The 20,922-nt window shown below is 44.3% G+C and overlaps 1 protein-coding gene across 2 annotated transcripts in view; it reads left to right on the forward strand.

The window, feature by feature from the left end:
* Positions 1-20,597, forward strand: part of LOC135253922 (doublecortin domain-containing protein 2) — a 34,563-nt gene extending 13,966 nt beyond the window's left edge. Inside the window, exons 7-12 of one of the 2 annotated variants that reach the window (XM_064333774.1) lie at positions 2,142-2,343; positions 9,218-9,318; positions 9,834-9,977; positions 10,078-10,182; positions 19,027-19,086; positions 20,460-20,597. In XM_064333774.1, coding sequence (XP_064189844.1) covers positions 2,142-2,343; positions 9,218-9,318; positions 9,834-9,977; positions 10,078-10,182; positions 19,027-19,086; positions 20,460-20,549 — 702 coding nt within the window. In that variant the 3' untranslated portion in view covers positions 20,550-20,597. The remainder of the gene's footprint in view (positions 1-2,141; positions 2,344-9,217; positions 9,319-9,833; positions 9,978-10,077; positions 10,183-19,026; positions 19,087-20,459) is intronic. The other variant, XM_064333784.1, reaches the window with a different exon arrangement.
* Positions 20,598-20,922: the final 325 nt, after the last annotated feature.

A 20,922-nucleotide genomic window follows, 5' to 3' on the forward strand; every position in this document is an offset into this window, starting at 1 on the left:
TGTATCCAGTGTGCTCATCGCTGCAGCACAAGATGTGATTACACTACCCTGCCAGGTGCACTGAGAACAATGCCATGCATCGGACATTACATTAGATGGCATTACTTATTTATGATACACCGAGCGACCTGTAGAGCTTGCATTTTATTCATTATCAATTTATGCTTGAGGGTATTTACTGAGGCAGGCTCAGCTAAGTGATGTCACGACAGGGTCCCCACAGCAGTTCAAACCTGCAACCTTCTGGCTACACATGCTGCCCCTTAACTGCTCTGCTCATGTGCTGGTATCACTGACAGCTTGTCCCAGATGACTTCATTAGGGGGCATTCTATTCTCTCTGACCAATGTATTTTCAAACAACATTTAGACATTAGACCAGGGCTGCCCAATCCTGTTCCTGGAGATCTACCGTCCTTTTATTTCAACCAATTTCAATTTTGTTTTCACTTCAACCCTAACTCGGCACCCCTGATTGTACGAATTAGCAGCTCAATTAGATTTATAGTTGTGGAACAAGGTGCACTTTGTTAGGGTTTCAGTGAAAACCTACAGGATTGTAGATCTCCAGGAACAGGGTTGGACAACCCTGCATTAGACATTTTACTCCAACATTGACTTTTTATCTTTAATGTTTTTTTAAATTCTGTTCGTATTGTATTGGTAGAGAATTGTGTTACGTTCCAGTCGGTTTATTGTTCAACCTGTTCGAATGCATTTGGTTTTGATTGTGTTTTTTGCTCATGTTGTGAATTGCAGTTTATTGTTTCATTAACTACCAAAAAGAGAGGAAATATTATTTCAGGTTGCTCCCATTTGGTCTCCTGCTCTGTGCCACTCAGTGCTCTGATGCCACAGGAAAGTGGTTTGTCAGGAATGTACGCTTCGGAGCTCTCATCTTGCAGCTCACACAAGAAAGTGAGCAGGTGGGATGCACTGAGAGAATATCAAAGCGTTACTGAACGCTCATTTCTCTCCGGGCTGCAGTCATCGAGCGAACCCGCCCCCAGTTTGTACAGAAACCCACAGAAGGCCTGTGAAATTCAAAGGAATGTCAACTGGCATCGCCTGTACGTTTAAAAGTGAAGAAACGTATGAGTTAGTATTGTGCCACTCCCGAGCCCCCCTGTACTAGCAGGTGAGCAGTCAGCATTAGCCTGAAGTTAATTCTTGTAGAAGAAAGCTGAACTCATCCTCGAGTAATCTTCCGCGACCCAGCTGCGGGTCGACCAGAAGCGCAGCGGCTAACTGAAAAAAACCACTGAGCCAAAAACCCCCCCTCCGTCCCCACGGAGGCCCAGATCTCACCCTTGCTGCCTAATGATTATGTAGAACCCCCCCCCCCCCCCCTAAGAAAAAAAGAACCAAAGCGCACTACGACAAGGAATTCATTCAGCTGTGCATGTCGCAATCTGCGAAGGCCCGCAAACTCTTACAACTGTTTTTTTACCTCCTTCCCTCTTTCTTTCTCTTTTGCGTGCACTCTCTCTCTTTCTCTCTCTCTCTCTCTCTCTCTCTCTCCCTCTCTCCACTTCCCCGATCCGGCTCCCGAGCCCCCCGCTCTCATCAATACGCGTCTGCCGTCTGCCCCGAAGAATAAGCTATCCCCTGGAAGCCGCTTCCCCCTTTAAGCCCGTTTGGATCCCCCATTGTTTGATCTGGCTTGATAAATAAGACGAATGCGCTTAGATATGCGCGGCCGGCCCGTTCCATCAATAAATGATTAGCGAGCCGCGCTCCCGGGTGATTGATTGACTGCGCGTAGGATCTATTGGAAACACATGAATTCAATACCGGCGGGAGTCCGCCGCGCTTTGGAGCGTGTCAGCTGACGAAAAAAATTGAGGTCAATGAAAAACGCGAGAGCGAGACGGAAGAACGGGGGGCAGAGAACAAGTTTGGGGGGTTTTTATTTTGTGTGCGTTAACCGCGAGCGCGAAACGCGTGCGCGCGCACCCACGTAGGCACAAAGACACACACGAGCTCGGGTGCGAGCGGCCACACGCACGCGTGTTCGGATGTACAAAGGCGAGGGTAGCCAAAGTCGTGTAATGTGCGCGCGTGTGCTTGTGTATATAAGTGAGGGTGATGTTTGAGCGCGTGTGTCTGTGTGCGATATTGTGTTTTTGTGCTTCCTCTCAGTCTCCAGAGTTCAGAGTGCGGTCTCTGGGAGATGAGGTGGAGAACCCTGCCAGGGGGAACCTGAAAAAACACGCGGATTCCTACTTCCATGCCAAGCCGGAAAGAGAGAGACCACACAAACAGGCCTCCGCAGTCCCACATCTGCTGACAGCGGGGGGTAGGCGTCTCATCTCCCCACATCCGTCTTCTCAGCAGGTTGCAGGTATACGCTCTCTCTCCCCACAACCTGGGCCTTTTGAAGATTGAGAAGCATGTCTGCAAGTGTGTCTATATATAGTGTATATGCATGTGTGAGCATGTGCATGTACTGTATGTGTGTTTGCATGAGAGTGAGAGAGAGTTATGTCTTTGTGTATGTGTGTATGTGTGTGCGCTGGATATAGGAGAGGCTTTGGATACATATTCCTTTGACTTCACAAATCACCTTAGGTCTGTGTTTGTCTATGTGTGTATGTATGTGTGTGTGTTTGTGTGTGCGTATGTGTGTGTGCAGACTTTTTAACTCACCCTTCTTAGATGGACCTACATCAGGGAAGCATGTTTGCCACCTTTAGAAAGAGCACGGCCCCTTTTGAGGCTTCAGACAGGCTCAAGGATACGAATCATACCGTAAATGCACTCAATCAGGGCATTCGTTGAGGGCAGGCAGGCCAGGCTTAGTTACGCGCACAGTAACGCACTTGCTCCAAAGTTCCTGCAACCAGCCCGTTTCTTTTCACGCTGCAGTCCACTTACTGAGCTGCTAGCTGCTAGCAAAACTGGTGCAAACAGACTGCACATGCTCAGTAGACCAGATGAGATGCTGTTGAATGATGAGGCAGGGGGAACTAAAAAAATAAGTAAAAAAAAACAGTGACCAGTGTCATGACCTTGCTACGTGGAGATACCCGCTAAGTACAGTAATTACAAGCTGACAGCGATGATGCCATAGTTTGACACATAACCACCATGGTGACGACCTCATCGCCTCAGTCACTTTTCCCCTTCTGGCGTTTTGTGTGCATTAGCAGGACAGGGACCTTATGCCTGTGGGCCCTTTTTATAAAGGCAGCTCACTAGAGCCTCCCTGGCTGGCCCTTGGACACCGGATTGCCCTGCAAACCAAAGCTGGGCTATAAACTCATTATAACTGTTAGAAAAGTGAGCCATGGGCTTCCTTTTAACTGCATTAAGCCACCGCTGAGGGACGGGCAAGCGCAGGGTGACACTGTGTCAGAATCATTAATGTCGGCCAGTGTGTGTGCGCGCGTGCGTCTGCGTGTCGGGATGGGCGGGGGTTCGCCATTAAAATGTAAAAGCGCTGAGGAAGATGGCTCATTAACTCAGGAGGCCTGCAAATGCTAAAAAGCTAATCCTTTCTCAGTTTCCAGCAGATGCCGTTGGGGGAGCTCGGTGCTCACGCGCACATGTGTGTATGTGTGTTGTGTGCGTTTTGGACATCGCGTCTCTCATGTTTCGGGGTTGAGGCAGCCCAGCCAATTGTCTGGAAACGTTCACAAGAGCCCCGCTGTCGCGATCACTGATGGGTTCGGTCCCAGCTACCCTGGAGAACGGAATTAGCCCGTGGCAGCTAAAAGCAATAAAGCTAATCCAATTTGTCCTGAGATACAGGGAGTTGTAACCCGTAGCATACCAAAAGGTTGCCGTCTCCATCCTTCGCACACTTACTTCAGATGCTTGCTGGGGCTTTTGTAACCACACCAGCCTGATTCTCATGTATATCATAAAGGTGATATTTACTTGTAATGAGGAACTCCTTCTTCTGGAAATATTTACAGAAGAGGAATACTTTTATTTAACTGAAACGTGCACTGCTAATTCTGTGGACTGTAGACTTTATGGGCAGGCTGTGGCTCTGACCTAAGGAGGCAGCTTCATAAATGGCATTACCCCGTTACTCAATGATTCAACGAGTGGTTCCCCCAAAGATGCTGTAGTACCTTTATTTTACCAATAGGTGACAGGAAAGCACCAATAAAAGGATCCGTAAAAGCAGGGAATGATGCCCATTTAAAAAAATATATATATTTTAACAAAAGCAATCTTTTTTTAAATATTATTATTATTTTTAATGTAGTTTGGAAAAGAGAATAATTTGCAGATACACAGTACTGTGCAAAAGTCTTAGGCACCTGTAAAAAAATGCTGTACAGCTAAGATGCTTTCAAAAATAATGAAATGAAAGGTTATAAATATCGAAAAAATAATATAAAGAGCAGTAAATAGTTAAAAACTAAATAAAATCAATGTTTGGTGTGACCACCCTTTGCCTTTAAAACTACATCAGTTCTCTTAGGTACGCTGTCCTGCAGTTTTATATCAGCTGGTAGGTTGTTCCAAGCATTTTGGAGAACTTGCCACAATTCTTCTGCATATTTTGGCTGTTTTGCTTGCTTCTGGCTCTCCAGGTAATCCCAGAAGACCCTTGATCAAGTTTTTATCTGAAAAGTAGTCTATTACTTAAATTATTATTTATTTAACAAAATACAAAAATGCATCCGTAAAATTTCATTTTTTGGAAAATTCATGTTTGGAAATCTCAAATTTGCTCTTTTCTACTGACACACTAATGCAGAAAACAAAAAATATTGTTTTCTGCATTAGTGTGTCAGTCTAAGACCAAATATATATTATATATTATATTTAAAAAGCTAGGGTGCCTAAGACTTTTGCACAGTACTGTATAGTTAAATGTAAAAGTCAATTTGGATAGTGAAACATTTCTTGTTGGTTGATTCTACAGCACATTGGATATGAAATAAAATAATGAATATGAGTTAGGAATTACAGCCTTAGCTTTCTTGTGCATGAACTAATCATACAAACACACTGATGGCCGAGAAACAACTAGGCGGCCAACTGTCCAATTAATTTTGCTTCCCTAAAATGAGGGAGCTATGTATAAAAATGGCTGTAATTCCGAAACAGGTCACCCAATGTGGATGTAAATGGCCTCAAATTAAAAATGACAACATGCAGTTTAACATATTCATTATCATATTTCACATCCAGTGTGCTGGAGTACAGAGCCAAAGCAACAAAAATTGTGTCACTGTCCCAATACATTACTGTATAAACATCACTTTCTTAAACATGAGATTTGCCTTTGTGACTACATGTGTGACTGGCATGGAATATATTGTGACATGGCACACGACTGGCATACTTGGTAAAGAGGTAGGTTCTCAAAGATCATAAATCTATCAAATCGTAAATTAGACCGAATTGGTCGATTGCAGTGTGCTTAGCTGGAATTTAAACCTCATGTTTAAACCCCAAGACCACAGAACTGCTGGTTCTGTGGTCTAGATGTTTAAACACTTGTGTTTAGGTGTTTAGAGTTACGCGTGTAACCGTGGTTCTGTGAATTCCGGATGACCGTCAAGGGGAATCCTAGTGATAGGTGCAGTTTGAGGCCCGTCTTTGAACACACTTGGTCAATTGCAGCATGCTTAGCTGAAGTTAAAACCTCAGGTTGTATTTCATTCCTCCTGACCGTGAGAAACGGCGCTAAAAGCACTGGATCTTCATCACTAGACCATGTAAAAACAAAGTCACGGGTGACGTAGATGACTTTACGCAGCATGCCCCCCATAAATCATCTACATATCATCTGCACATCTCATTTCATTACATTACAGGTTTCATTACAGGCATTTAGCAGACGCTCACAAGATTCTGAGTGACAGGGAACTCTGGTGGTCATCCGGAATTCATAGAACCGTAGTTACATGCGTAACTCTCATTATATATCATTCCTCCTGACCATCAGAGATTGTGCTTATAGCACTAGATGGCTCAAACCACCATAGTCATGAGGAAACTTAACCATCTCATGACTGCAAGGGTGCTGGTAAGAAGGCTGCTGAAACAGCATGCTGAGTGGCTACGGTGATCTATAGAAACGTCAACAATACATAGTGAAGTGCAGGTTGGTGCAGCGCATATATTCTTTAATGGTATGCCATTCAAGGCATCCCAGGAGGTAGACCTGTACCGGGTGGAATAGCCATCATGTGGCCATCATGGCAGTCCTACAAAGGCTGGCTGTTGCTCGAACATATGCCTTGAAGTACACACACTAGGCACTGTTACTCCCATTACAACCCCTTTTCCATACTAGGCTTGGGGGGTTAAGGTTCCCTACACAATCCTCTGATTTATCTGAAAAGGAGATAGACATTTTGGGAGAAAAGATGGGTTCTGCCTCAGTATGACCCCTGAGCCATCAGGGTTCCACCGCATGCAACTTGCATGCAGCTAACAGGGTGTGAAGCTCTCCATCATATTTCACAGATGCAATGGCCCAAAGAAATGCATCCTAATAGATAGCCACTTCAATTGGGTCTCACCCATGGAATTTTGCAGATCTGGTCCACCACATCTGGGTGGAGTCTCCACTCCCCCAGGGAAGGCTTCTGGTGGGACAGAAAGTCTGTCACTTGATTGAATGTGCCAGGCATATTCACAGCTCTGAGGAGTAACAGATGACAAAAGGCCCAGGTGTGAAATTACTGTGCCACCCACAAAGCTGCTGCTGACCTGGTTCCCCCTTGGTGGTTGAGCTGATAGACAGCAGAGGTGCTGCCTGTCTGCATAAGAATATGCGTGACCAGGACCAGGACTCCAGGACCGTTTAGCCACATTTGCATGGGATGCAAGGGGACAAGGCCCAATGGTAATATTGCTTATGCTGCAGTCAGCACTTTGAGCAGCCGGAGGAAGGGAATGAAACTCAATACCTGGTGCTTCTGAAAATGGGGGATCAGGTGGAGTATGGCCTCAATGCAACTTTAGCATAGGAAGCTCTCATAAGCTGACAGTCCAGTGTCACCCCCTGGAAAACAACTTATTGACGTGATGTGAGGCCTACTTAGTCCAGGTGGGAGAGTGTGATGGCTGTATCCTGCACTGCGTATTCTCTGGTTGGGGAGACAATTAGCCAATTCTCCAGATATGGAAGGATTTTTATTGATCTTGCATGTAATGGTAAGGGGACTGCTGCTGTACATATTGGAAAGTATGTTGAGTTGAGCCCACTGTGCTGTGCATGAGGCTCTATTTGCTCTATGGAATTCTTCTCCAGTAGGGAGGAAACCTCCTGGAAGAGGGCCAGAGACTGCATGGGAGCATTGACCCGAGTCATTCTGATCCCATTGAAATTTGGAGGCTGGCATCGCAATTGTAGGTGGTAGCCCTGGTACAGTGTAGCCACCACCCAGGTGTCTGTTGTTTGAGGCATCAGGACTTACCCCCGTGGACTCTTGCAGCCCTGGGGGATCAACGATTTGGGGGTCCAGAAGTGTAATTACAGGACTTCTGGAAAGTGGTTTGTACATGCTCTGTGACCTGCTTGTGTCGATCAGGTTGTGCTGTCAAGTGATGGGTCCTTATTTAGCCACCTGGACAAGCAGGTGGATAAGAATGTCTAAAGCATTGCCCAGAAGGACCACCTTGCCAGGATACAGGTACCGACCCTCTCCCCAAGTCAGCAAACTTCTGGCTGACTTGGCCTACTCGCATGTTGCATTCCAGAGTCTGCTGTGCAGCTGGTCTGAACACCTGCCTTGGAACTACTGGAACCAAACAAAGAATCCTTCGCCCTCTCTCTGACAAGAGGGACTGAGACAGCCAGACCTGGCGACGTACCACTGTTCCTTGACATAAAAGCAAAGGTCTGGAGTGATGCATCACCCAGAGTCTGAGCCATCACATCACCTGATTCATGCAGTGTGGGATAAGGCCAGAATAAGGTGGGGCATAGAGTTGCCAATGTGATCCATATAGGCTGCTATGTCATAACCACTTGTGAGCACATTGTCTGTCATAGGGCACTATGGTCAGGGACAGTGGGCATTTGCTTTGAGGGTTTCATCAGGGGAAATTATGAGGTGATATTTGGATCTCCGCTCACCCCATAGTTACCTGCATGCTGCATAGCAGCCAAATGTCTGCTATCACTTATGTGGTGGAACAGCGATTTTGGGTCTGCACAACATCTCTGAAGCTCCTCAGTGAAGGGAGTCAATGGGGGGAATGCTGAAGGCTGCAGACTGTTAGTTTTGCTTGAAAAATGCACTGGATGTATCAGTCTGCATAGGGACACTGTCCAGGTCTAGCCAAGGCAAAGCTATACTTATGGCAGGCTGTATGGTGGTCCTCTGTGGTTCCGAACCCCCCCAACGTCACACTCTTGGGACATTGTGTTTTACACATGAAAGAGAGTTTTATAGTCATAAAACCAGCAGTAGGAGGTTGCTGTAGTCAGTCAGGAGAGCTCGCAGGAGTAGTGACTGTTGCAGGAGTGGCCTGTGCTGGAGGTTCAATATGAGGGCCTTGGTCACTTTTGGCGCTGTGTAACCTGAACTCAAGCTGGGTCATCGGACCCCTCACTGCATTGTGCGCACGTGCAGGGGCGGCCGGCCCTGGAGAGTTTCGGGGAGCACTTGTTTTTGTTGAGGTGAGTTAAGTGTGTAAGCAGCTGCTTTAATTGATCAATTAAGTGTCCAGTAATAAGAGACGTCAGCTGAACATGTGGCTCTTCTGGACCAGGTGTGGCTGATCCTACACAAGTCTGTTAGCTGCATGCATCACTTAGGAGCCCCTCCAAACAGTGTATGTGAAACAGCTGTATTTGTTTTTCAATAAGTCAGAGTATCCAGGCCCCTCCACAGCCTATGTAATAATATTATTATTATTAATAATAATAATAATAATAATAATAATAACAATAACAATAATAATAATAATTTACTACACTTATATAATATATTTCTTTATGTAAAATAATATAATGTAATTTAAAAAATGTAATCCTCTTTTAAGAAGTCAGAACCATACTATATTCAGCGCAACTTTCCAGGGGTTGACTTGTGAAACAGAAAAAAAAGTAAACGTCTAGACTTGCAATAACCTTCAGTCCCACCGTGCACTCTATATAAATGAATTGATTGAAGGAATTATTGATCACCTCTGAAGCTGAAGGAAAAAACGGAGGAATAAAAAAGACGATGGCGCGCGGGCGTCTGACTGACTGCAACGCGCCGGGAGTAACAGTGATTAATGGCTTTCCTCAGAGGGCGGTGTGTTCAGAGCCAAAGGCAGGAGGAAGGAAATGGCGGGAGCGACAGAAGTACAAGAAGACAGAGGGATGAAGGCCGACTTGCCCATTGATCAGGTAGACACCGCTGGCGGTAAATGAAACCTACAGCCAGCAAGGTGAAACAAAATGGCCCCCGATTCAATCAACGTTCATCCTTAAATTTCCCTTGCAAATAGACACAGGTATCTGGCAAGTTCAGCAATCACCAGAACAAACTCATTGGCATTTGTCCTTAGCTTTGACTCGCGATTATGCTGAAATGCGAGTGTCGCAAGTTGGTTGATCAGTCCATTCCCTTCCCAGCTAACATAAAGAACTAAAGTTTTTTGGTTGTGAGTCATTGCTTAGAACAAATGTTGATTGAGTTCAGGCTCGTGGTAATGCTGTTTTATCAATCCATTGTAAAAGCACCAAATGCAAATGCTTGTGGCATGCAATATGTATCTTGAATAAAAAAGAGTTGCATCAAGTAACTTGATTTAACTGTAGGCTGGGGTTACAAGTGAGGGTTACAAGTGAAGTACAAGTACTCATAAGCTGGATCATGTTGCCTGTCTTGTGAGTTCTGTGAGTACTTATTCCATTGACAGACTGAAGCCAAGGTCATTGAAGAGGAGCAATGCAATCACAGCAAGATTCACACCAGAAGTGGGCAGCAGACCCCCAGTGAAGCTGACCCGAAACAGCCCGAGACAGCAGGCACTCTGAGGCCTGTTTCAGTGGGCTCTAGGAAGGTCGGTGAAACTAGCACCAGCTTGACTTAGCTCGTTTTAGCACATTTTAGCGACTGTAAAATGCCGCCCTGGCCTCATTCGGTTTCCTTTCCACTGGCAGATCTCTGGCAGTACTTCGCCGAGCCCGAGTGAGTCTGGAGGAGTCCTTCGCCTCAGCCCCGGTGCCGACACGCTGCCACTGCCCCCAGCTGGAATGGAGAGAGAGGTGCGTAGTTGTTTATAATCGAGCAGAGCTACCACTCAGTGCATAGTGTTCTACAGCTCGACTGACTGAATCATGCCTTTCATTAAAACGAAATGCTCCCAAAGAGGTTTTGCAGTCTACCATTCAGCAGTTATCCTGAGTAGACCCAGTCTCTTAAAATGCTCACCATTAACTGCTGGGGGAAGCTGAACGGGCATTTAAAAGTCAAATTTCATACATGCGCCAATGATGAAACCGTAATGGATTATTAAAGGCCTTATATCTTCATCCTAAACTGACTATAGATTTATTAATGGGATTTCATGGGATAGTCTGTGACAGAACTTCCAATCATCGCACGAGCGGCGCTTTCCGTCCGAGTCACTTTAGAAGAAGCGTGACGTGGCTTTGAAATGGCCAATCAGTTCTGCACTGAACTACAGCTCTCGTGAATATTTATCAGCAGGCTAAGATCTGATTCTAATTGCTGTCTAAAATATGAGCAGTGTCTTTAAAACTCGTAGAATCAAACAGGATATAGGCCTCACTTTGTGCATATTAACGGGTTTGGAGACACAACACTTTTCGCATTCTAGAATGCACTGCTCTATCATAGACAGTAAACTCGCCGAAGTTGCTCATCTACCTGGACTAGAATATCTTTGATGAATCAGTCTTGCTCAGCCAAGTGTCTGTTTACAGCTTCCTCTTCCACTCTTTGCATATAGTGTACCCATAAGCAATATCTCAGGCTATCTTTTTCCAAATTCATTTTCAGTTTAACATTAGAGGCCCAAGGACTTATGGTTTACAGTAATGAGGTGTCATTTAAATACATTTATTCCGTCCCGATACATTTCAGCAAATCATTACATGTGCATTGTCCGACTCAGTAATGAGCCCATTCCCTGGCTGGCTCTTTGTAATGCCGAGCAATTTCATTCTGTTCCGAAACCCAAAGCCATCAACTCCCTTTGACCCAATCAGCAAGCAAGCATTTCTTTTTAATGCAAACCATCATTCCAAGCAAGAGCAGTTACAACAAAGGGAGATGTTTAAGCACAATGACAATATTGCTGAAGTGTGCTCTTTTGTAATAAAGGTAATTCTTATCTAAATAATTATTGACTCCACGGGGCAGTTATTGCCTTGGTAAAGGCCACATCAATAAGATTTTTCATTAATTGCCACATTTACTTGGATGGGAACGTTGCTGATTCAGAATTAACCCTCCTGTTCTGTTCATTTTTTAGGTACAGCAAAAATGTTCCTGGGTCAATCCCCATACAGGGGGGGTTTGCAAATACATGAAATGAACCATTTTCATTTAAAATGTTGATTACACTAATTAAGGCCAGTAGAAGAAGTTTCATACTGAAAAAATAATTTTAAGTATTTTTCCTAGATTTTCAAACTTTAAAAAGGGTCAATTTGACCCGCAACATAACAGGAGGGTTAACATAGACCCAGAGAATAGCCAAGACACAAAAGAGCTGAATTATTTTCCTCAGCCTAGACTCTGCTAATTGGCAGGATCATTATCACTGGGCTGAACAACAATGGCTGCCACTTATTTTCTTCTCTGGGGGCAGGAGGGCGAAGAGGTAGGGGCGTTTGATTCGGGGAATGGGATTTGATTTGATTAGATTTTTTTTTTTTTTTTGGAGAGGTGTGGCAGGACTCAGGAAATATGTGTGTGGGGAGGTGGGCACAGTATAGTTTCTTTTGGGATGATTTTGATGTCCAACTTGGGGTGTTGTGCTCTCATAAAAATGCAATCAATGTTGCATAAAGGAATCAAATGTTGTTGCGTAAAGGAGCTGGAGGCAATTTTGTTTAAATGAGTGCATTCAAACAGTGGGTTAGACACAATCTGGCTAGTTTTAACGTTTGCAACTTGCATAATGTATTTGTTGTTGCATCGGAAGCATTTCAGGGTACTTGTATTTGGGCCCAAGGCGAGCAACGGACAATGGACAACGCACTGAAGTCAATGCCCTGTGGAAAAGATTTAGGCCTAACTCGAAGAGGAAGTATATCCATACGAGCCCACAACATTTTCTGTTTATCGCGACCGTTTGTTTTAATTAACGATATCGGCTGATTTATTGGTCCGTCGGCTAAGCGCTTCCTCTTAATTAATATGGCTGGATGCGCCGATACGAGTGGGGGGGGGACATTTGATCAGTTGCCTTCCTCTCCCTTGGAATTTTGTGATAAAATCAAACGCCCATCGATCGCTCCATCGATCCCCCCCCCCCCATTCTTCTCCCCACCCGCGCGATTCTTTCCTCCCGTTTGTCCACGATCAGTTTTACAACGAGAGCCGCCCCCCTCCCGCTGCCCCTCCCACGTTAGGTTCAGCGTTTCAAAGCTTCCCTCACACTCAGGGTCAACTCTAATCAACCCCAGCCACAGTCGCCGGTTTCCGTAGCGAGTGTTGCCGGGGGCGCTCGGGGGCGACTGCGTTATATCATTAGATTACTGTTCATTAGACAGTGTACGCTCATTAATCAGAGCAAGGCGCTCTGTTTTCCTTCGCGAGGCTATTGAACCACTTGAGAGCAAAAGGAAACGTTGCTGTTTGTCTCTGCTTCACGCACAGATAGAAAGTTGGGTCTCCGCTTTTGGAATGCCTCGCAAAATCGAAGCTTTCTGTCTTATTCGAACTAGATTAAGTCTGAATAATTAATTGACTCTGTTTATTTCAGAAGCTGCAGCTGAATCGTGGCAAGCAGTACATATGCTCTCTGAATAAAACAGCAAAAACAGCCTGTAACAAATTAAAGGCCTTAAAAAATTTAACAGCTAGCCCATTGTTATTAACTGAATGTTATCGTAATGTTACAGTAATTATTATCATAAAAATGGCCATTTTATGAAAAATGGAAGTGGGTTCCAAAATCCTGAACCCAAGAGGTCTTCATAATTCTGTATACCTTGGCTCTTGCCAAGATTTTTTTTTTCTGTTGCTGATAATGACAAAATTTTCACTATTATTTTTTTAAAATCAAACTTTCCCTGTGTTTGGAGCATTAGGCATTTTTTGGCTGCTGGGAGCAGTTTGTGAAATTAAACACAGTCACTGAACCCTGGTTCTGGAGGGATATCTTGTCTAGAGGGTTTACTCTTCTCCCTCGAACAATTAACACGGTAACTTTACCAACCTCAAACACAACTAAAACAGCTTTTTTTTATGAGAGCGTCCAATGACAAATCGAGCATTTTTTCATGGCCAGTCTGGGGACTCCCAAAACCCCCGAAACAATTTGTGGAATTCAGAGTCGCTCCTCTGTCTTTTGTCTGCGTAGATTACGCAGGTGATTGAGAATGGACACTGCGTTAAAATAGCCAGCTACCGAAATGTTTTTTTTTTAGGTGTGGTGATGTGGTCCATATTCAGTTCCTGGCTGTGCCGATGCTGAGCATGGACAAATGTCCGGCAGGGCAATGCGTAATTTAAATAGAAAAGGAGCAGGGGGGTTTCAGAAGTTTTGGAGGATGGCCCGCCCTCGCTTTTGCCCTCCCAGAAGGATGAAGGACATTGGGACAAGCAATAGGACAAGCTGTAAATTGGGAGACGAGTGGAAAAAATTATCTCCCCAACTGAAAATGGTTTGCCCGAGGAAAAAGGCAGACCATGTGCATCCCCATAACCACCCACCCCCCACCACCACTCCCTCAGCACAGGAAGTGCCAGTCCCTGAACGGAATGCTGATGTTTGGCAGTAAGGTCGTTCGTTTTAATTTCTATCATACGACAAATGATTTCTGAAGCTCTGCGGGCTGTGGTGTCACCCCCCTTTGCAGTAACTCCAGGTGTGAGAAAACGACAGCAGAACTGATCTGAAAATGAAAAACAGAAAAAAGGGAAAAAAAAAACAAAAAACAACACACACGCACACACACAATTTACCTTCAGAGATTCCCAAAACATGGGGGGGGGGGGGGGCAGGAACCCTCACCGCCGTGAAGTGCGTTATTTTGACAGGCGTTTGCACGATTCGGAATGAAGAATGTTTTCGCCCTCTGCGGAGACTGTTCTTCCTGCAGGCGATACAGAAACGAGACGTGACGTTTGGCAGACAGAGGGACGTTATGAAACGCATCTGCATAGAGGGCAACACGGGAAACCCATTTATGTTGCGGGAATCGACAGCGGAATGGATGTACTCCTGAAAGCTGCGGGGAATACGCTTGCAAGTTTAGCAAAGCGCTGAAATTGGTCTGCCTCGCATCCTGGAAGACCAATGGGAAACAACCCGCTCAGGAGGAGAGCCATGGGTGTCCTTCACATTACAGGGTCATTGTCTGCAAGGGAGCAAGGGGCAGAAGCTTCCGGAACTTGCAAACACAGTACGGTTGGGAAGATTCTCTATTAATCTCCAGACGGCTCATTCCTGCAGTAAATGCCCCTGCGCGTCTAGATATGGTGGCCAGGTGAAAATGTGTTTTTATTATGATTCATCTATCCTCCGACACTCCGGAATTGGGAAAAAATAGACTGCGTGGAGGATCTGTGTTTGTATTCATCTCTACCAAGTAGCTACAAGATATTAATCTTTCTAGGGATTCCAAGACTGGGGCTTAATATTGAACATCACTCTTGCTCAGTGTGCTAGAACTGACGCAAATAAACATGCTGTCCTTAAACTTGTCCCTATTCAGCATTTTCAGCGCTACACTGAAATTCTTCCCTTTGAACTACTGAGGAAACTTTTATTAAACAGTGACTTTTTCTATGACGTTTAAATTTTTACAATTGATTTTGGAAGATCTTTACAGACTTCTGGTTGGGCGTAGTATACTCTGCTGTCTGGAACATGACAATAACTGAAAACCTTCCTGCTGGGGCGGTGGGGGTATTCTGACGTGACCCTGGAGAGATTTGCTCTATCAGGCCTGAAAATGCACTGTGTGCTGCACCTATCTATTGTTGCTGTCAGAATGTATCTGTCAGAGGGTGACTTACATGAGAGAGACCTGGTCATCAAGGTTCAAAATGTTTTAGCTGCACATATATGCATACACACACACACACACAGACTCTCTCTCTCTCACACACACACATGCACACACAGACATGCACATGCGTGCGCACACACAGAAATACACACGTACATGCACAGGTGGGCACACACACACACACACATACACACACGCACACACACCTTAATTAGCTTCAGTTCTACAGGGCATTCTGGTGACAAGCAGCCTCTGTGTTACTTTGACTTGGTCACCCCCTACATGTTTTACAGCACTATAGAACACTACTTTCGTACATAACAGGGCTCAGCAGCTCTCCAGTAACCTTGGCTGATTTGAACTGGATTTGCATAAGAGCTGAAGGAAGGTCCACACAGGCCTCCCTGTGGCTTTGAGCCATTGGCTCCGCTCTCCTGTTCAGCTGCGCACCGCTTGAGCCCCTGAGGCTGGGGTTTGTGGTAACTGGAGCTAGAGGGAACTTAAGAAGGAGAAACTGGAGGAAAATCTTTGCTCCTGAGGAAAGAGAAAACCAGCAGGGGTGCTGAGATTGGAATTATGACTATTCCGGTACATTTCAGCATGTTTCAGTACATTACACCCAGGCTCTTAATGTAGGACAGCCTTGATTTTATTAGCCTTAATTGTACAGGCCTCACTGATGACAGAGAGGAAGCGAAGAGAGAGAGAGAGAGTCAGATCATCATCACATCAGTAATGATTATCCTTCTGACGAAGTATGTTAATTATTTACACATTTTTTCAGAATGCTAACCCACATATCTTAATAAACTTTGTTGATGGCCATTTCCATTGGGTGTAAATAGGAAACCTCTCATTCTCCTGGTTTGTGTTGGTTTTAAAGGAAAATTCCAGGCTAGAACACTTACATCATTAGTAAACATGTTTAAGCAATGTGCAATTAATTCAGGGCCTATTATGAGATATTAATAATAATAATAATAATAATAATAATAATAAAATGCATGTATTAAGTGTAATTTTATTGAGCATGCGTGCTTTTTCACACCTACACCCTGTTAATGCCTCCCTATATTAACCTAACCTGCATGACTTTGGATAAAGTATATTTTATGCTATCGCTATTCGTAACATAAATGGGTGCGGCGTGCACAGGCAGCTAGATTCACATTAGCTAGCAAAATCAGAAAGTGGCCACGCAAGTGGCGATGCCCCCAATCCGCTGCAAAGCCATGCTGTTGCATTCTGGACTATTGAGGCTGTTAGCATGGCAAAAATCAGTATGTCTCCTTGATAAATTGATCAATGTCTCTCAGTAGGAGCATATAGGAGTTGATTCAATCACATTAAACTGCACTGTGTCTGCTGTGGAATGTCACCACGTGATGTCACGTCGTCTAGAGAACTCGAGTTTAGCCACTGAAAAGCGAGATACTGCACAAAACAAGAAAACAGGACCCTGAGCGCGTATTACAGTATATCACCAATACGCAAATTCTAACAATGTCAAAGGAATTTTCCTTAAATTGATGATGTTTTACTCAGCACTTGTTCAGACTGCATGGGGTCTATAATGACTCTCCTTGAAAAGGTTATTGGCAACACAAACAACGGCCCAGTTATTTACAGGGGCTGTTAGAATCCGTTGATATCGGTAGTAAAGCATCATGATTCATTGGAGGTGTGAAATGTGTTCAGTCATGGTATATAATTTCTCTCTCTCTCTCTCTCTCTCTCTGTCTCTCTCTCTCTCTCTGTCTCTCTCTCTTTGGTCAGGACAGCGCTGGCTGAAGGCAGGGGTATTATATCAGCAACTCCAGCAAGGGGGGCAGGGCCTTATCGATCTTGAAAGCAGAGTGGCAACTTTCCGGTTGCGGGCAGTACAGAGGTGGCTGTATCATGAAGATGTCTTGCTGGAGGGATCCAGCTTGTAGTCTGTAGAGCTTGTAGAGATGGATGGGGGGATTGGGGCTGGACATTCGCTGGTTCCTCCTGAACCCAGGCAACATGAGCACTGACGGCTGTACAGACGGCTGTACAAAGTCCGTGGAGGGGCCTCTGGATTGGGGTCGGGTCCCATGCTAGTGGGTCCTGGACGAGCCCATTTTCTGTAACCCATTAATACTGCTGGAGCCATTTTTTCCAATGCTCTGCATTATCTTTTCCCAGAGCTGGTCTATGTAAGTTGGCTCACCTGCAGGGCCCGATAGGTCAGAGGACAGCATGCACTGTGGCAGAGCAAATAGGCTCTCATTCAGGGCGAATCACTGGGGGAAAACTGGGTGGGATATGGTGGGCTTTGCCTGTTGCGGTTCGGGAAGAGTTTGAGAACGGGTTCGCTTCCCGGGACGGGAGTGGCAGGCTGGTATTCCCTGGTTTGCAAGTATCAGCAGAAGTTGGGGGAACAGTGTATCCTTTCTGTTCCGAGGGTGAGACAACAGCTCATATTTTCCCGGAGTGTAATTGACTGGTGGACTTGTTTTTTGTATTGGAAGAGGTGTTTGTGTTTGGCCCTGGGTACTCGTATAGACAGTTGCTTAGTGAATTTTAAAAGTTGGCTATATGGTTGGCCTCATTTTGTGCAAGACTGCTCTTTAGACACTTTGTTCTTTCAAGTCTAATGGAGCCATACTCATGCAGAAATGACAAAGGACTATGGGGGTTTCAGAAGAGTATGGGCAGTGGTGTGTACGGAGGGGGCCATTTGAGTGCCTAATGAGTGCCTTCTATAAAGTCATGTCATTAGTGGACTGTTTGAATGGGTTAGTCTGTTTTTGGCTTGTATTGGCTTTTGTTTTTTTCTGTGGTTAGTAATAGGTTTTTCGTTGTTTTTATTTTCTTGTTTTGATTTTGTTTCTTCTTATTTTTATGTTTGAAATATTTGGATAACAGTATGTCTCCTTTAACTGTTAAATAAAAGGGAATCAAAGATGAAAGGTCTCTCTCTCTCTCCCTCCCTCTCTCTCTCTCTCTCTCATAAACACGCTACACGCTTGTGAGCACTCTTCTATAATATTTTATGGTTAAATTATTCCATGTGCCAATTTAAAGAATGTTATATCAAATTCAGTCAGGAGTGACTAGTCCTGAATGACAACCTTTATGTCAGTTTGAAGTTTATCCATGTAAATCATGAACATGACATTGATAGAAAGGCTGTTTTGTGTCTGGTATTTATTTATTTAAAGGTATTTATTGAAGTATTCCACCCAGCAAGAAACCAGGAAAGCCGTGTGTGGACTCGGTCATTCCAACAACGCATTCAGCGCTGCAATTTCTTTTTTATATTGCTGAGCTTCCTTGAAAGCATAAAGCACTCAGTGAACCCGCGGATTGCGCCTAATTAGGTCTGATGACAAATTCCTGGGAAGTTTTCAGCTTTTGTTTGCTGATGTGATAATGCACTGCAGTGCGAGCCAAAATCCTATTCCCCAGACAACTTTGTTAATTTGCTTTATACGGTTCCCATATTAACCGTTGTGCCCTCCAATACTCTCACCTCATAAATAAGTAACTCTAAATATGCTACTTGTGTTTTTCTCCCCTCTGCATAATATATTTGAGACAAACACTTTTGCTGCAAGAAATAATTGAACAGCCCTTGCAAAGATGAATATTCACATCCCTCTCTAGAAATTCAGATTTCCTTTGTGTGATTTATCAGGGATGAAGAATTTTAATTTGCTGAGAGTAATTACATCATCATGAATCAAAATGTAGTATTAATTTGTTTAAGGCAGTCAGCACTTCCCAATATTCACACATGCACTTAATATTTAAAATGTTGCCTGAATGCTCAAATCTTTTGTCTTGGTCTTAACGAGTCGCTTGTGTTGCTTTGAAAACCGATCTCGCTGCAAGACTTCACCACCTGACTCCTCTTTTATTTATTTATTTTAGACAAATGAAGAAAACGGGGCAGTCCCTTCGAGCAATTCTCCAGCGCGCCGTGATTCACAGGTAGGTACATGTGGCCTGCATCAGTTTTGAAACACCAGCTTGTACTGGGCGGAAAAGTTAATCAAATTCATGCTTATTATTTTCCGCTCTGAACTCAATTTGTGTGCCTGCTTCCCATTGTTTCTGTCATAGACACTGCCGCCATTAAGTTGCAAGGGCCTTTTTTGTTTTTTAATGAGAAAAATGTTGTCTATTGTCTATGTATTTTTCTTGAACCATTCTGGCGCATTTTACGTGTAACTTAATGGTGAGAAATCGAGTAAAGCTATACGTTTCCTTTCACATTCTGTTTTTTAAACATTTGTCTTAATGTAGGGGAGAGAAATGTAGCAATTTTTGGATTTTGCTCTGGAAATATTTTGCCTAGCACTATGAAATTTTACTTCAAACAGCAGTGACATGTCATTAGCCGTTTCGATTACATTCATAATTAATTGACTCGGATACAATTTAAACCAAAGTACATGCAGTCCAATCGTACATTCATACCACCTAGTCAGTATGATTGTAACAGAGGTGTGGAATAATCGTAACTGTAAATAAAAATGCCCTTTAATGTGCATATGCAGGTTTTTCTGCACATATTAATGTTAATCAAGGAACATATTTCCAATGGTAACGTGAGACCAGCCACATCCTCAGATTATGAAGCATGGGGCTTTATTCATGAAATACACATTGATGTGCAAGCAACTTTGTACCTTACCATGAAGTGATTGGTAATGTCCCAGTTGTGGTAACGTCCAAATTGATGAGGAAAGCTGCTTTTCTTTGTTTCTCAACACCCAGATAACCTTTTACTAAGCAAATAGCCTACCATACAGACCAATCTGGTGTATGCTTGTTATTTTCAACGCCTTCTGGTGTCCCTTATCTGAAGCCCTCTCCATGACCTCTATGATCAAAAAAGAAAAACTATGAGAAGTAGAAGCTCCAGTGTTCAGGCAGTCGGTACGTGTGGGGTGCTGGCCCAGCACCCTGTGATCATCACACGTTCAGCTCTTGACAGACGCTTCTGTGAAGCGCTGCACACGTTCCTTTCGACTGCCAGTTCAGTCTATTCACAGCTACAGCAAGCCACGGCTACAGATTAAAACAAGATTTTGGCCACCTTGTCTGCAGCTGCCAGTATCGTGTATAGGCCTGAGGCACCAACAAGGGCAATTCGGCCCACCAAACACTAACCTATAATTCGTCGTGCCGTTCAATAGTCGACTTCCTTTTCAGTTTAAGTTCTTCACCTTTCACATGCTCAGTCAGTGGACAGACCTGTCTTTAATCGGAATTCATTTGCTGCATTTTCTGTTCTGTGATACTGGTGCCCCACACGGCTACGAACGTGTCATCTGTGTGTTTTTTTCCCCCTCCCATAGAATCCATTGACCGACCTGCAAGCTTGCGCCGCGGAAACCAGCGAAGGGACGCGGCCCACTTCTCCCGAAAGCTTCTCACACGCAAGATAAAAAGCGCCATGAACCAAATAAAAACGTCTGCATTTTGACAGCCCCGTTGTGAATTTCCTTCGCCTTTTTTTAATTCCGGGAATATATCGCATAATTATGTATTCTCATGAATAGTGCATGGACCCCCTCACCCTCATCCGTATGGTAAGCTGGCTTAATTGCGAGGTTTAATTATTAAGAAGCAGAGGTCCAGAGTGGGATTTCAGAGTCGCACGCTTGATGAACTCTTTTTGCAATTTTTCTGATGAATTATTTTGGTGTTTCTGCCTAATCAGCAAGCGTAGTGCGCGGCGTAATTGCGCATGAGAGAAGCTTACTGTCCCGGGAGATGAATTACTCTGCTGATTAAAGGCAGTGGAATCAACTAATAACA

The sequence above is a fragment of the Anguilla rostrata genome, chromosome 1 (genome assembly GCF_018555375.3).
Source record: "Anguilla rostrata isolate EN2019 chromosome 1, ASM1855537v3, whole genome shotgun sequence".
In the NCBI taxonomy this organism is placed as follows: domain Eukaryota; kingdom Metazoa; phylum Chordata; class Actinopteri; order Anguilliformes; family Anguillidae; genus Anguilla; species Anguilla rostrata.